Genomic DNA, 17,594 nt, shown 5'->3' on the forward strand with positions numbered 1-17,594 from the left:
CAAAGTGTTGCTGAGGCTGCTGAGGATGAAAGATAAGTGTGAAGATGTGGGGGCGACTGTTGGAATGGGTTGGGAGTACACATACCACATCTGGTGCAGTGTCTCTAGTCTTCTGTCATCTAGTAGAACAGTCTTCCTTATCTTCTTTTCCCCCGCTTTAAATGACATTACTTTTTTGAAGAGACCATGCCAGTTGTTTTACACACTGTCACACATTCTTTATTTGTCTAATTTGTTTCCTCATGTTATTTAACTCCTTCCACTAAGTCTTGTATTTCTGGTAAGAGGAAGTTAGGTGTCAAGGTTGATTAGACTTGCTTTTGGTAAGCAGACTTCATAGTGATACGCAGTGTTGTGTTTCGTATTGCATCATCAGGAAGCATACAGTTTTGGGTTGTTGCACTTGTGGTGTAGAGTTGGATTGCTTAAAGGTGGGGACCTCCAGATCTTCCACAGGAAAGATACGTTTTTCTTGTTGATACTATGAAGTGTGTATGGGGTTGTACTTTGGCACCTTGTAGTGAGTCAGTTTCCACCCATTGCTGATCATTGCCAAATCACTACATTTAAGGTTTGAAAATGTGATTTTTCTCCCCAATTTTATCATTCCATTTGTATTTATTAGTTGACATTCTTCTATAACACTCTTTTTCTTCATCAACTAGGGATGAACTTCTGTTCCTTCTAAAAAGACAGGCTAAAGTTTACATTACTTTCTTTTAATGATCAGTTATTTGAGTAGTTTCTGTGATAATCCCCTCCCGAGATTGCAGAGTTCCCCCTTTTTCTTGATCTCTCTCTTGACAGAGTTATCACCGTATACTGAGAAATTTTTATTTACGAAATGTTTACATACATTTAAGTTGGGATGCTCATACTACTTCATATTTGACTAGACGAATCACTTGAAGGGGTATCTGTGTTTTCTTTGGATATTCTCTGCTAGTCAAGCATGGCCTTGCCTTCCAACAATTTTCCCAAGTTTATTTTGAGTTTTCACAGCCCCTGAACTAGAATCCATGCAAACGATGGTTTCCATTTTCTATTCCTAGGGGTTGCTTTTCTTTGAGGTGTTATTTTGAGAGGTAAGAAAGTGGACAGGCAGGTGACACATTCTTCCAGCTTTAGCCTTTTGCCCCAGAACTGGTAAAATAAAATTTGAGAAATACTGCTTGAGAAGAAAGCACATATTGTATTGATTTTAAAATATTAATATTGTAAAATATTAATACAATATTTTGCATTAATATTTTAAAATGAATACATTTTGTCTTCCTTTCTTAGACTCATGTGTTCCACAGGAATGGATTAAAATAATAACCATATTATTTTTCAAATAGCATAGTTTTAAAAGGCACATCACATACGTTGCAGTAATTTGGGATGTCAGAGGAGCATGAATTCATTCTTGCTATAGCCTCCTAACATACATGAGGTGAGCCAGATTTTGGTTCTTAATACGTGGAGCTTATACTGTGTTTACTTTAGAATTTATCAAACTGTCATTCAGGGATGTTGGTACTGCCCAACCTTGTGGTATTACCCTATAGAAAAACTGATTAGAATTCGAAACTTCAGGCTTCAAGATGGATGTTTCTGTTTTTGTTTAATAACTTTCTTGGTGGTTGTACTTACTATGTAGACAAAGGAAAATATTGCAATAAAGTTAAAATAAGGAGAGATAGAACTAATTTTAATAGAGATAGAAATGTAATAGGCAAGTTTATTTTTTTAAAAAAGCTGTAGAAATACAGTAATATGTGGTATGATGATGTGTTGGCCAGTCACAGACCATGTGAAGTAGGATCCCTTCAGGTTATAATCCAGCTGAGAGGTGTGTGTCTCCTAGTGAGTTCATCACTGTCCTAGCATTGTCGTCCAGCGTGTGTCAGGTGTTTGTGGTGATGCTGGTGTAAAAAACCTGTTCTGCCAGTCATGTAAAAGCATAGCATGTATAATTAGGTACAGTACATGATACTTGATAAATACTAACAATTATGTTATGTACTATACTTTTAATAGTTGTTTTATAGAGTGTACTTCTACTTATTTTAGAAAAAAGTTAACTGTAAAACGGCCTCAGGCAGGTACTTCTGGAGGTATTCCAGAAGAAGACATTTATTACTGAAGAAAGAAAAACATGTTTCTGTAAATTTAGTATAGATCAGCCTGGGCAGCATAGGGAGACCCCATCCCTACCAAAAATACCAAAAAAAAAAAAAAAAGATGTGGTTGGTGGCTCATGCCTGTAGTCCCAGCTACTTGGGAGTATGAAGTGGGAGAATTGCTTGAGCCCGGGAGGTCAAGGCTGCAGTGAGCTTTGATCAGTCCACTGCATTTCCAGCCTGGGCAACAGAGGAAGACCCTGTCTCCAAAAAAAGAAATGTTATAAGAGAAGGTGAACAACTGTCATATTATGCCAAAAAAAAAAAAAAAAAAAAGGAAAGCTGTTAATCTAGGTGAAAGCTCAGCAAAACATTACACAGTTACTGAGAAAATAAAAGTCTGTGTGAAAGCTTAAGTACGTCACATTGGTTAGATCTATGTGTTCCAAGAAGACACCCCCAATTAGTTTTGAATTACGTGTTTTGATTATGTGACACTTTCAGTAACTCATCATTTAAATAATCTTGATTGCTCTATATCTGTATCTGCGCTTATGACTATTTTTAGTGTTAGAACAGTGATATCTCATGTGCTCCTAAACCTCCTCCCCACTCCTGTTTTTTGAATTTCCAAAGTGATGTATGTTTGTTGCAAAATTTCCTAACTTTATATGTTTTTAGTTATGTGAAAGTTGTATCAGAGAACAAATACTAACAGCTTCTGTTATGCTCTTAATCCCTTTTTCTTTTAGAATCTCATTCTTTTTCATTATGGAATATCTATAACCTCTTTCTCTGTCTTGGGCCTCTGTTCCCCTCTTTATTTTATCCTGTAAATATGTTCAAAGATTCCATTAGAAAACAGACAAAAGAAAAAAGTACTTCTCAGTAGGACCCTAAGTAATAATAAACATATAGGATTAGCTGAACAAATACATACAAATGGTTAAAAGAGGTTATCTCGGGAAAATAATACAAAAAAGACTTTCAGCATTATTCATCTGTCTTTATAAGTGTGTTTAAGGTGTGCCTGGATTATCTGTGTAGTTAGATAATTTTTTTTAAGGTAAATAAATGGAAGAAGAGAACAGTTAATGTGGAGAAGGAGGGTCAGAAGCTAGGTTACAGAATATTGGGAATGAGAAGAAAAGAAAGAAGAAAAGACAAACTGTGTTTTCAAGAAGGTTAGCTAAGAAGAGAAGGAATGCTATAGGGTCTTATGAAGAAGTGCTTTTTTTCTCCCGGTCTTTCTCCTAATGGCATCTTCGAACATATTATATTTATAAGATAAAGAAGGGAACAGAGGCCCAAGATAGAAAAAGAGATTATAGACATTGTATGAAGGGAGAATGAGATTCCAAAAGAGAAAAGGATCAAGGGCATAACAGAAGCTGTTCGCATATGTTATCTGATTTTTTCGTGGCATTTGCTACTGTATACTCTCTGCTTTGGAAAATTTTTTATCTTCTTGGCAACTGTTTGCCCTGTTGATTTTCCTTCATTTTGTGGGTTTTTTTTTTTTTTTTTTTTTTAAGATTTTAATCATGGAGAAACTGTAGTGAATATTACAAATATCCATGTATTTACTAGTACCTTAAGAAGATAAAATACTGTAAGTATAGTTGAAATATCTTGTGTTTTCCACTGTAATGACGTTCTCCTGCCTTGTTCCCCAGAATTAACCTTTGTCTTGAATTTGGTGCTTGTCACTCACGTGTACTGTTTATCGTTACAGTTTTCTTTACCTTTCTTGTGCTTGGGATTCACTGAGTTTCTTGGATCTGTGGGTTTATAGTTTTTACCTACTTTAGACGTTTTTCACCAATTATTTCTACAAATATTTTTTCTCTTCCCTCTCCTTTGCTTTCAGGGATTCCAATTACATGTATATTGGTTTGATTGACCTTGTCTACAGTTCACTGATATGATTAATCTTTTTTCAGTCTTTTTCATTGGTATGTTAAATTTTAGACACTTTCCGTTACTAAGTCTTCAAGTTCATTAATCTTCTGAAGTATCTAGTCTACTGTTAAGTCTCAGTCAGTTTTTCATTTCAGACAATTTATCCCTAGAAGCTTGATTTAGTTTCTCTTCTCTTCTCCTCTCCCTGTCCCTCTTTTTGGAGACAAGGTCTCACTGCATCCTCAGCCTCCTGGGTTCGAGCAGTCCTGCTGCCTCAGTCTCCCAAGTACCTGGGGCTACACATGTTTACCACCAGACTGGGTCTCAGTAGTTCATTTTTGTCTCATTAACACACTCAAGCTTTTCTCTATCTTCATAAACATAAGGGACAGAGTTAAAGTAACTTTTAAAATGTTTTTGTCTGCTGATTTGTATTATGTGTCATTTCTGGGTCAGTTTTTATTGATTCATTTTTTTTCCCCCTCTTCTCTGGGTTGTGTTCCCTTGCTTCTTTACGTGCTTGGCAATTTTGATGAATTTGGCAGAAGGGTCCCAAGTGCAGGAGCTTCTATCCTGGTAAAGTTGGAGTTCTCAGTCTTCCCGGCATGTCTTTGCCAACCCAAAAGCACATCCCGTGTTGTTAAGAGTTTTTATAGAGCTTGCTCTCCAGCCCCCCCAACGCCTGCCCCTCCGGAGGTTGGTGGGTGGGGCTGAAAGTCCCACCCCTCCAATCCTGTGGTCTTTCCTTATCCAGAGGCTTTCTAGGGGTCTCACTTTAAGTGACCTCATTAGCATTAGCTGTTATCCAAAGGGCTTGTCATGAATAAAAAAAGACCTTCCCATTACTAGGAATTTCCAAGAGTTTTAGGCACTCTGACAGAAACAAAGACGGAATATATTTCATATTATACCACAATAGATATATAGCTGTAGCTGGCATTTATTGAGCACTGTTGCCCTATTTATTGCCACTATTGACTTAACATGTCAGCATTATTCTAAGTGCCCTGTGTATATTATTTAATCCTCACATAACAGCCCCATTAGATAAAGTAAGGTAAGGTCCCATTGGGCCTGTCTCAAGTATATCCTGCTAGGCTTTAAATAAAAGGCTGTGATCTGATACATACTAATAATAGTAATAACAACATTGATAATGCTTACTATTTGATAGGTTCTACCAAATGGTATATATGTTTTAACTCCTTTTCATAACCCTTACAGTGAAATGTGGTTTAGTCTGTAAGTTGTTGGTGCATTCCCTGTGTATTTGAAATGTTAGGAGGAGGAATAGGGTATAAGAGGCAAGTAGGAACAGTTCAGTTGTTTGAACTTGAGGTCATTCGTAATATCTGTAAACTATGAGGAAACTTTGTGGACAAAAATGGCAAATAATACTCTTCCTTACTGTGCATTGAAAATTTTTTAGAAAATTTTTTGGATTTTAAAGTTTTTTTACAGACAGGGGTCTCGCTCTGTTGCCCAGGCTGGAGTGCAGAGGTGCAATTACAGCCTCACTGCATCCTCAAACTCCTGGGCTCAAGCCATTGTCCAGTTTCAGCCTCCCAAGTAGCTAGGACTATAAGCACAGGCCACCACATGTAGCTAACCTTACTATGGCATTTGTGTAGGGGAGTGTGGCTGGAAGCTTATGATACTGAAGGCCAGTTGCATATCCCTCTGCCACGTCCCCTGTCTGTTAGCCTGTCTAGCTCCAGTCCTAATGATCTTGGAGACAGGACATGAATTCACAAAGTTAGTTGACTTAAAAATGAAGACTTCTTGAGTTTGAAAGGTTACATAGTTATAACTATCTTTTTGTGGTGTTTTTTTTGGTGTGTGGGGATCAGTGAAATGGATTTAGTAAGGCAATAAAGTTAAAATTTGCCTTTGTTGGTAAAATGTTATTTATTCACTTTTTTAGCAAAGAAAAAAAAGGCAAGATTTGGAGATAATATTTTAAATTACTGTGTTTTGTTTTTCCTGCTCCCCTTCTCAAAAAAACCACATGGAATATTCCATTCATTACTGCTCGAGAAAGTCATTACTTTGCAGGCTGCAGTTGCTGAAATGGTTTAGTGGAAGAAATGTTTGCTTGCATTATTTTTAGTGATTTTTTTTTTTTTTTTGGTAGTTGTCATTTGAGTATCCAAACTGTAGCTAACAAGGAGAAGCAGATTTAAATTTATATCAGGGAAACCTCTTTGTGGAGCATTTCATCAGATGACTTCCTGTCAACCTCATATCTTGAAAAGAGGGATTAATGAAACAGCCTCTGAAGCAGCAGTGGACTCTTGTGGAATAAACCCTGACATCTTCCACAGTGTTTTGTGGGATAATTTCAAGTTCTCCAGATACAGATTACATAAAGGAGATTGTAGGGCACGTGACAGGCGCTGGCTCCTTGTGTTTTAGGTAGTAGAAAAACTGCTGTCTCTAAGAATGGATCCTGCAGAGATAGAGTTACGGTTATAACTTTTTCATTGATGATTGTATCTCACAACTTTATTTTTATTTACATTTTTTGTTCAACTAGGCAACTTAAAATAGTTTTGCTTTATGTATAAAATATTGTAATGGTAGAGTAATGGATTGCCTGTGCATTGTCACCACAAAGGTAAGATATAATATGCTTTTCTGGATTTCATTGTTAGTGACAGATGTGAGAGACCCTGTGTTCAGTGTATTTTAAAAATAAGGTGTAACCATTGTCATACATTTGAAAATAGATATGTGAATCCCTGTGATGCTTAGTTTATATCCTTTAGAAAAGGCAATCTTTTGAAATGTGTTTTAGATAGCTAAAATGTGTTACACAGATATTTTTTTCCCTGAGATTTTCAGGAAGCCTTTCTCCCAACAGCAAAGGTCTGTAAAGCCTTGATTATATTTAAATCTTCTAAATATATTCTCAGAGTTATTCTCCTCCTCTTTATTTTGTGTCCCAACATGCCATGCTAGTTGAAAGTATAACTCATCTTGAGAACATTTTCTGGACTCTTCCATCTATTGTAATTATAGTTAATTTTTTGTGTTTTTAAGAAGAGGAAAATAGGTGCTGATTGTGTTGCCTTTAGGAAGATGTCGATTTGGGTTTAAAATGATTAGACTTGTGCAGGCACTCTTTCAGAGTATTTGTTTTGAAGTCTGTTTTGCTCATTGTCTTCAGAGTGCAGCATGCTTCACTTAATCTCTAAGTTTGGCTTCTTTTATTTTTGAGCACCAGTTTGCAGACATTGTGTGATGGTGTTATTATACATTCAGTGTGCTTACATTTAAAATTTATCCATTGGTTTTTAAAATATAGAATAATTTACCTTTTTTATTTCTATGCACTTAACAATGTCTCATAGTGATTGCTAGACACACTTGTTGAGATTTTAAAATTATGTTCAGTAATAAAAGAGAGTAGGTAAATTTGTAAATTCTAAAAGTAGGCTATTACTCTTCCTGTATAGTGAATTATTTTTCATAAGAGGAAAAGCAGGAAAATTGATGGAAATTAGTTTTCTTTTCTTGTTGCTCACAGAGTTCTAGTTCGAACAGTAGTTTCTGATCGGATACAGACATGCCCATTGTCTGTTTCCATCCCGTTTATAAGGAGATGTCTTCTCTGTGCCTCTAGGTAATTGTCTTGCTGTAATATTCTTACTGAATGTTTAAAGGGCACAGAAGCCTGGAAAACAGGGTTGTTGCTGCTTTTTCCCTCTCTAAATTTTTTTCATGGTTGTCTGTGTTGGTTCTCCCCTGTGATTTACCTTTCATCATTTCATTCACTTTGGTTTTTTTTCCAATATTATGACAAGGTTATTTGAAATGATCTATCTCCTCTCTCTGCTCCGTCTTCCTTGATAGACTTAGAATTTTTTTGCATTGACCCTTTTTTAGCAAAAGAGGGTCTATTTTGCTTAAAAAAATTAGATGTAATCATTATCCTAAAGTATTTATAAATTTTATTATGTAACTGTTAAAGCAAAATAGAGAAGGATGTAGGTTGGAAATTAGAAGCCTAAAACATTGTTTGTAGTTGCTTTTGAAAAAGCTAAATTAAAATAATTTATTCTGTTATTAGAAATAAACCCTTTGAACATATTTAACCAATGGTTCTAGCAGGAAGAGCCAAATTCTTGATTTTCTTTTCAACTAAAGGCTGCAGTATGTACCCCATCCCTTGTTCTTCTCTCCCTTTTCTGGTCTTACAGAGTTTTGTGGTTTTATATATGCTTTAAAAGTCTGACAGTGTAGTTGATGTAATTTTATCATGTTAATACTAAAACACCTTTCCAAGTGAAATTTTTTTCATCATCCGCCTCCCCTCTCTCCCACTTGTGTAGGCACGGTGAACTAGGTAGGCACGCTGCATCATTGCTACCATGGATACCCTTAAGTACAGGCATGTGGGTTGAGCTAAAGCAATGATGATTAGTTTTTTGGTTGTTCCCCCCCACATAACTATATGTTCTTCACAATGAAGACTTATTTTAAAACGTTTGCAAATGACAAGGTTGTGAGATGTGATGACTAAATCATCACTGCTAGTGAGCTGCCAAGTCTTGGTCTCCATTTACTAATTTAAGACTGTCATAAATAGCTCTACATTCCTTTTCTGATTAGTATGTTTTAAACCCAAGTGTAATGTTTGTTTTGTTTTGCCTTTTAGTGAAAATGAAAATGTACTTCTCTTTGAATTAAAAAAAATACTCTTCTAGATTTAGATATTTTGTAGGACAAAAAGATGCTAGTGAGCATTTCTACCATGGCAGCATTTCTGATTATTGTTCGTACACTTATATACATTGTTATGTACTTTAATCAGCTTGGATACAGTATTTTGTGCTTTTCCACATAGTGTCTAAGAGAGATTTATTTTTGTGTTTGTAAGTTCTTGTGTTCTTAGCTAGCTGCTTTGCAAACATGTCCGTTGAGGTGGAGTTAATATTGTTAGAGGCCAGGCAGAGAAGTGTCATTTTTGTCAGGCTTGTAATCACTGTAGGAAAATTAACTCAGAGCATAAAAGGCCCAACAAGAGTGATTTAGGATTATTGTTATATATGGTATATTTTCTTATGTTAGCAATAAAGCACTCTGCTTAAACTGCAGCTGAGGGCATTCGTGTTCTTTAGCATGGAGGATTCCCAGCTGTCAAGTAACTTCTGAGAGTTGCATAACTTTAGTACCAGAATTTCTTGTAGTAGGATCATATCTTTCTCCATCTTTTGTTATACTGCTTGCTGATCAGCTAAACAGAAAAGTGATGTTCTCTATCTCTCTTCATTTTAGGGTTGTTTAGCAGTTTAGGTAGCAGGAGAAAAACCTGAAAAGAAAAAAATTTTTCGTGTATGTCCTTAATTAAGAAAAGAGAAAATAAACATTCGTATTTCAGGAGATTCTCTTATACTCAGTGCCAGTTGTTAAATATTTTTATTATTGAACTTATTTTCCAAAATCATGGAGTCCATGTTAAGTGCCATTAGGGCAGTGTTTGAGGTATGTACAGTCTTGAGCATCTCTCCCAATTAAGGAATTGGCAATCCATATGTTTTAGAAACTGCAGACCAGGTTTTCATTATTTTTGTTAACATAACTTTTTTTAGGTCTTGTGAGGTGTTTCCTTCTGCTTTGAGTTTGAGATCTTTCCCACCCCAGACAGGGTCTTGCTCTGTCACCCAGGCTGGAGTGCAGTGGTGTGATCTTGGCTCACTGCAGCCTCCGCTTCCTGGGCTCAAGTAATCCTCCTACTTCAGCCTCCGAGATGCTTTGAGATCTTTAGGCATAATAGTTTCCTTTCTTTGGAAGCTTTTTAGGCCAAATCTTACCCTTCAGAGTCCAGTTTATAGACTGCTTCCTCAGGGAAGCCCTTCTTGATTCCCCGTTAAGTTGGGTTCCTCTGCTTCTGTAAGTGTGTACTTTTCTCTCTCCTTCATGCCGCACAGCGTGCCACTTATTTGTGCGATCCTTCAGTAATGTATGTGTCTCTCATCGGCCCGTAAGTGTTAGAAAAAGGTAAAGCTTTTGTTCTCCATGATATCTCTGGTGACTGACCACATGCCTGATACGTAGTAGATACTTAGTAGTTCGCTAATTGTTAAAATAATGAAGCTTTGGAGCAGATGGTAGAAACTTATGGATTAAAAGTATTTTAGTTTTAATGCATTTAAAGTCCCATTTTGAATATAGTTATAGATTGACATCCTGGAATATCATCACTAAAATTTATCTATTATTCTGTATTTATAATGCATTCAAACGGATCGAGAAAGTGGCTTATCTTATTGTTTTTCCATGTATTTCCTAGTTTGTGGTCGAAAGGAAGTATGTCATCATGTCTTGACACATAAATATTTGACTGATATTTGACCGATATTTAACTTAAATATTTGGTTGATTTGTTGGCTTTGTTGTATATTTGTTTCTGGCTTATATGGGAGACTCAGAATCCTTTTTCATTTTATCGGGTGTGCTTCTTCTGTCTGTAGACTCAACTTTAGCACTGTCCAGTAGAACTTCATACAGTGATGGAAACTGATGGAAATGTCTATCTTTGCTGTCCTGTCCACTGGCACTTGAAACGGAGTGGCTAGTTTGACAGAGAAGCTGAATTTTAACTTTAATTAATTTAAATAGACTTAAGTTATTAGTCTATAACAGCCATTCCCACACACCAGCTAACTCTTCACTTATATTTTAAACAGTTTTTGAGTAGATAATAAACTCACATAATTTAAAAATCAAAACTATCATATGAAAGTTTGTATCGATATGCCTCACTTCTGTATCTTCCCCCCAACTCCTATAGGAAACTATTCTTTGTTAGTTTCTATTTATCTTTCTAGTATTTATACAAATACAACTAAATAAGAGTGCTTTTATTTCTGTCTTTCCTTACACAATAAATAGTGTGTTTTATATAATATTTTGCCTCTTGGTGGCTTTACTTGCAGTATCCTGAAGGTCTCTCCATTTTAATACATAGAGCTTTTCCTCATCCATTTTTACAGAAATATATTTGATCATATGGATGTACCATAGTTTATTAACCATTTTGAATAAATGACCTGGCTGAGCACAGTGGCTCAGACTTGTAATCCTAGCACTTTGGGAGGCTGAGGCAGGCAGATCACCTGAGGTTAGGAGTTTGAGACTAGCCTGGCCAACATGATGAAACCTTGTCTCCACTAAAAATAGAAAAACTAGCTGGGCGTGGTGGCGCATGCCTGTAATCCCAGCTACTCAGGAGGCTGAGGCACAAGAATCACTTGAACCCAGGAGGCAGAAGTTGCAGCCAGCCAAGATCACGCCACTGCGCTCCAGCCTGGGTGACATAGTGAGACTCCGTCTCCAAATAAATAAATAACTGACTGACCTTTAACAACCAGTTCTACTGGAAAAAGATGAAAGTTAGATCCATACCTAATACTGTATATCAGGAAAAAAAAGCTCAAAATGTTCGAAAGATATATGTTGTGGTGTGAGTGATGGTGTCCACTCCAAAGTTCATGTTGAAACGTAATCCCCAGTGCGACGGTGTTGAGATGTTGTGGCCGTGGAGAGATGATTAAGTCACGAGTAGGATTAGTACCCTTATGAAAAGGGCTTGAGGCAGAAGGGAGGGCTCTTTTACCCTTTGCTGTGTGAGGAAATAAGTGTTCTTCTCTGGAGAGTGCAGCAACAAAGTGCCATTTTGGAAGCAGAAGCAGCCCTCGCCAGACGCTAGTCTTGCCAATGTCTTGGTCTTGGTCTTCGCTGCCTCCAGAAACCTGATAAATAAATTGTTATTGTTTATAAATTACCTAGTCTGTGGTATTTTGTTACAGTAGCACAAATAGACTAAGACAATATAAATGTATTTTTGCTGGACAGTAAATTTCTTTCTCATCTTTTACACTTATAAGCTACTTCAGTGAACAGCTTTGTATGTATGCCATTTTATATTTTTGCAGGCATATCTATATGATATGGGATTACTGGTTCACAGAGTATCTGCAGCTGTAATTTTGTTACCTGTTGTCAGATTCCCCTCCATAGGAGTTGTGCCATTTTGTATTTCCACTGGCCGTGTTTGAGAACCTTTCCCTGCAACTTTATCGACAGAATGTGTTTTCAAATTTTATGTGTTTGCCAATTTGCTTAATGAGAAATGGCATATAAGTATAGTTTTAATTTTCATTTCTTTGACATATTTAAACATGGTTTATTATATATTTTTTTTCAATTGAGATGTTGGTCTTTTTCATCTCAGTTTCTAGGAGCTCAGTATCTGTCAGGGAGATTAGCTTTTGTCTCTGATGTCAGTTGCAGTTTTTTTAATCCCACACTTTGTCATTTTTTAATTTATGGTGTTATCAGTGCTTTCTTCTCTTCTCTTCCCCTCCTCCTTCTCTCCCCTCTCATCTTCTTCTCCCCTCTTTTTTCTTTCCCCTCTTGGCTAGCTTCTGCATTTGGATCATAGTAAGACCTTACACATTCCAGAATTAAAAAGAAGTCACCCAGGTTTTCTTTTGGTTACTTCATGTAGGATTTCACTTTTAAATCTCTGGACCATTTTCAATTTATCCTGATGCATAGTGTTAGTTGTGTAACCAGTGTAATATTTTTCCAGATAGGTACCCATTGTTCCAGTGTCTTTTTTTTTTTTCTTTTTTGAGATGGAGTTCCTCTCTGTCACCCAGGCTGGAGTGCAGTGGCGCCATCTCTGCTCACTGCAAGCTCCACCTCCAGGTTCATGCCATTCTCCTGCCTCAGCCTCTTGAGTAGCTGGGATTACAGGCGCCACCACCACCACGCCCGGCTAATTTTTTGTACTTTTAGTAAAGATGGGGTTTCACCGTGTTAGCCAGGATGGTCTCGATCTCCTGACCCTGTGATCCACCCACCTCGGCCTCCCAAAGTGCTGGGATTACAGGCGTGAGCCACGACGCCTGGCCCCAATGTCATTTTATTAAGAAGTCTGTATTTATTTTCCTCCTCTGAATTGAGATGCTACCTTTTGACAAATAATAAGTTCTGTTGTGTATTTGGGTATATTTCTGGATATTTGATTCTGTGTTTCACTAGTCTGTCTGTTCATGAACCAGATTGACAGTTCTTTACTTACTGAAGCTTTATATAGTATACTTTAACATCTAATAGGGTTATCCTCTATCATTGCTTCTCTTAGAGCTTTTCTTAAAAAAAAAAACAAGATTCTTGTTTATTTTTCTGTACACACTTTAGAATCAATTTATCTAGTCCAAGAAAAAAGCATTTGGGTTTTAGGGACACCCTCTAAATTTAAAGCAGTACACAATAAGGAATGTTTCCACCCAGTAGAGCGAGGCAGGAGAGCTGGGTAAGTTTATCTCACACACCTTCCCTGCTGCTAGTATGAATCACCACTGGAGGCTAGGCAGTAATCTTCTCGATTCCCTATCCTGGGAGGCAGGGTTTTAAATTATTTCCGGTGGTCCTTACCAGTGGGTTTTTGTTAATAGGAGAAGGTAATAGAGAGGAATCAAAGACTTATTTTAACTGATTTCGTTAGTTTTCCTAGCCCTTTACTCCATGACTAACCGTTGTCTGAGTCAGACCTACCTTTTACTAAATCAGATGGGTTTATTTCTGATGCCAACTCTGGTTGATGTTGGATGCCCAGAGATCTGTGTTAAGAATTCCGATAGCAGGTTACAGGAAAGGGTGTGCTGTGATCCATTAGTAGTCTTTGCCATGGCTGAGATTGGAGATAGGCGGGAGACTTGGCAGAAGATGGGATCATTTATATTTAATATATTTTGAAAATCCTTAGCATATCGTTGAATGTTTTCCTATAGCTTTTGTAATGACTTCTTGATTTGAATATTTAATCAGTTAACATTTGGATTATTTAATTTTTTTCCTCTTAAAATGATATGCTGGATGCTTAATCTCTAGGTATAACCATGATTCTTTAGGTGAGGAATCTCTAATATTAAAGATGTAAAAATTTCTAATATTTTGATAAATACTGTGAAAATGTCCACAAGTTAATCACCTTCAGACTATTTTTCCAGTTAAAACATCTTACTTTATATTAAATATATATATATATTTTTAGACGGAGTCTTGCTCTGTCACCCAGGCTGGAGTGCAGTGGCGCGATCTCAGCTCACTGCAAGCTCTGTCTTCTGGGTTCACGCCATTCTCCTGCCTCAGCCTCCCGAGTAGCTGGGACCATAGGTGCCCACCACTGCGTCTGGCTAATTTTTGTATTTTTAGTAGAGGCAGGGTTTCACCATGTTAGCCAGGATGGTCTCGATCTCCCGATCTCATGATTCGCCTGCCTCAGCCTCCCAAAGTGCTGGAATTACAGGCGTGAACCACTGTGCCCGGCCTAAATATATTTTAATTAAATTGTCTCTCTATTGCTGTTTAGAAAGGGCTTATTATAGCTCCTAGTCTTATCCACAGTGATTGGGTTTCTTTGAAATTTCCATAGTATATTGTTTTATTATTTTTTTTGTCTTGTGACTGAATCTTGCTCTGTCGTCCAGGCTGGAGTGCAATGGTGTGATCTCAGCTCAGTGTAACCTCCGCCTCCCGGGTTCAAGCTGTTCTGCTGTCTCAGCCTCCTGAGTAGCTGGTATTACAGGCATCCGCCACCATGCCCAGCTCATTTTTGTATTATTGCTAGAGACCAGGTTTCAGTGTTGGCCAGGCTGGTCTTGAACTCCTGACCTCAGGTGATCTGCCCGCCTTGGCCTGCCACAGTGTTGGGAATACAGGTGTGAGCCACTGCACCTGGCCTGTTGTTTGAATCCTAACTATTGTACCTTTTTCTTAATTTTTATTATCCTGTCAATGTTCATCTGGTGTTCACCTCACTGGGGACCTGCTGAGTTGAAATATTAGGGGTTGCTTTCAAGTGCTACCCTGTTTTTTGCTCACCCTTGTGCAGTCAGACAGAGGATAACTGAGGCTTTCATTTTCCATAGTTTGTCACTCACTTTTTAAATTCCCCGTATTGTGATTTCTGTGGCATTCACTCAACTGAAGTTGTTCCACTTAGAATGAGCAGAATAAAGAATAATAGGCAAAAAGCTCAGGCTCTGGAGATTGTCGAGGTTCTCGTCCCAATACTTGCTTGGGACTAGTTGCTTTTTATTTCAAAACTAATAATAAAAGTAGATTATAGAGCTGTGCTAATTCCTGGTCTTCTGAGACAGTTCCCTGAAACTTTGGTTGACTAAAGTTTATGACTGTAATAGCTATGCTACTTATTTTGGTGATTAGACAGATTGCTTAATATTCCTTCTAGGCTTCAGTTTCTTCATCTCTAACGTGGGGGAAAATAATAGTATCTATATACAGCCTTGTTAAAGATTACTTGAGCTAATAATACCTGTCAAGTATGTGAAACGATGACCAACACATAGTAAGACTCACTAATTGTTAGCAGATCTTTTTAATAATTTTTATTAAATAGTAAAATATAGCTTCCTGGCTGTATGGAACAGTCTTTTCTGAATGTCTTACTCTTTTCTCTCTTTTAGAGTTCTTCTTCTTTGCCTCTTATGACTAGTGTTATAGTTTTCTTTATTAGAGGTGTGGGTGGTTTTACGTTTAGGTGTTTCATTAAGGCGAGCTGGAGATAGGAATAAAAGGATTATGAAAGAGGAGGAGCTTGAAAGATGCTTTTTCCCACACCTGTTTCTGCTTTATCAGCCTCTTTTTGCTGCCTTTATTTTAGATTTTAGAGTGATGCTTTGCCTTGTCTTCTGAAACAGTTCCCTGAATCTGTAGTTGCCGAAAGTTCATGATTCTTTTGGTGATTCTTTATATGGGTAAAGAAAATATAAGTCCATATGTGGGGGTGTTTGTCATTCCAGCTGGTGCCCAGCAAATAATTGTTTTAACTCTATAACTGATAGAATTTTAGGGATTAAGTCACCAGAGAACTGTTGAATTGTTTTGGTTTATCAGTTTGGGAATTATGAATACAAAATTTGACTCCTTTGGGTAAAACAGCAATCTTTTATTTAAATATTCATATTTATATTAGGGCGATTTTACTTGTAGGTTGTATTAAAATTGTATGTTAGAAGCTTTGAAAGGGGTATTAAGTATTTTAAAAGCAAGTCTCAGTGCAGACATTTCAGGTTTTTTAGATTTCTTTAAGACTTCCAATTTTTTAAGTTTAATTTTAATAGTGAATAGGAATGCTGCCCTCTACTGTTGGCTGATTGTTTGACTGCCGTGTAAAAATGTTCAGTAACCTGTGATAGAATTTTTTAGTGTGTGTCATATTACTACGTTGCAGTATAATTATGTAAACCGTTTTCCTTATAATTTAGTTATTAAGTTATAATCAGGTGTTTCCTAATAATACTAACTACTATTAAATATATTCATTGCCATTTTGGCTTTTAGAAAAACTTGAGTCCTGGAGAAACTTTCCTTTAGTCTTAGCTCCTCATTTATATATGGTGAGGTTTTAGTACTTCCTAGATTGATCCCTTATGGTTATGTGACTCAAAGTTTGTATTGATAACTTGTAACCAAACTGTAGGTAAAGATACATTTTCTAAAATAATTATTTTTAGTTTATGCTATGTAAAATGTCTGAATTTTTGAAACTTATGTTTTACATGCAAAAAAATTTGGAATTTAAGTCACTTAAAAGTCTTTGCATGTTTATTAAAATGAGGCACTGCTTTTTTTTTTTTTTTTNTTGGCTTTTAGAAAAACTTGAGTCCTGGAGAAACTTTCCTTTAGTCTTAGCTCCTCATTTATATATGGTGAGGTTTTAGTACTTCCTAGATTGATCCCTTATGGTTATGTGACTCAAAGTTTGTATTGATAACTTGTAACCAAACTGTAGGTAAAGATACATTTTTCTAAAATAATTATTTTTAGTTTATGCTATGTAAAATGTCTGAATTTTTGAAACTTATGTTTTACATGCAAAAAATTTGGAATTTAAGTCACTTAAAAGTCTTTGCATGTTTATTAAAATGAGGCACTGCTTTTTTTTTTTTTTTTTTGGAGACGGAGTTTTGCTCTTGTTGCCCAGGCTGGAGTACAATGGCACGGAGATCCGTTCACTGCAACCTCCACCTCCCAGGTTCAAGCAAATCTCCTGCCTCAGCCTCCCTAGTAGCTGGGATTACAGGCATGTGCCACCATGCCCGGCTAATTTTGTATTTTTAGTAGAGACAGGGTTTCTCCATGTTGGTCAGGCTGGTCTCAAACTCCCGACCTCAGGTGAGCCGCCCGCCTCGGCCTCCCAGAGTGCTGGGATTACAGGCATGAGCCACTATGCCTGGCGAGGTACTGCTTTAAACAGTGGTACTGTTGAGCAAATTTTAACCTCTGATTCATGTTTTTTGCTGTGAGTGGAGGGATTAGAAGAGGTGGTTTTAAAGATTCCTTTTAGCTTTGCTTTGCTGAGTACCTACTGTATATGAAGTACTGTAGAAGATGAACACGGAAAACAAAGACTGTTGTAGTTCTTCCTTTAGATCAGGAGTTGTCAAACTATGGCCAGTGGGGCCAGATTGGACCACACTCACTCATTTACTTACCTTACAAGGTAAGTAAATGGCTGCTTTAGTGCTACAGTGGCAGAATAGGGGA

General features: G+C 37.0%; 1 protein-coding gene across 12 annotated transcripts in view; it reads left to right on the forward strand.

The window, feature by feature from the left end:
* The window catches only part of DLG1 (discs large MAGUK scaffold protein 1), a 270,543-nt gene that overhangs the window by 26,317 nt on the left and 226,632 nt on the right, over positions 1-17,594 (forward strand). The window contains exon 1 of one of the 12 annotated variants that reach the window (XM_017873504.1): positions 6,142-6,624. The exons of the other annotated variants lie outside the window; for them this stretch is intronic. Within the exon in view, the coding sequence (XP_017728993.1) occupies positions 6,595-6,624 (30 nt within the window). The 5' untranslated portion in view covers positions 6,142-6,594. Of the gene's footprint in view, positions 1-6,141; positions 6,625-17,594 lie in introns of those variants that run through there. 12 annotated transcript variants of the gene reach the window in all.

This window comes from Rhinopithecus bieti, unplaced genomic scaffold, assembly GCF_001698545.2.
Source record: "Rhinopithecus bieti isolate Rb0 unplaced genomic scaffold, ASM169854v2 scaffold_5626, whole genome shotgun sequence".
Classification (NCBI taxonomy): domain Eukaryota; kingdom Metazoa; phylum Chordata; class Mammalia; order Primates; family Cercopithecidae; genus Rhinopithecus; species Rhinopithecus bieti.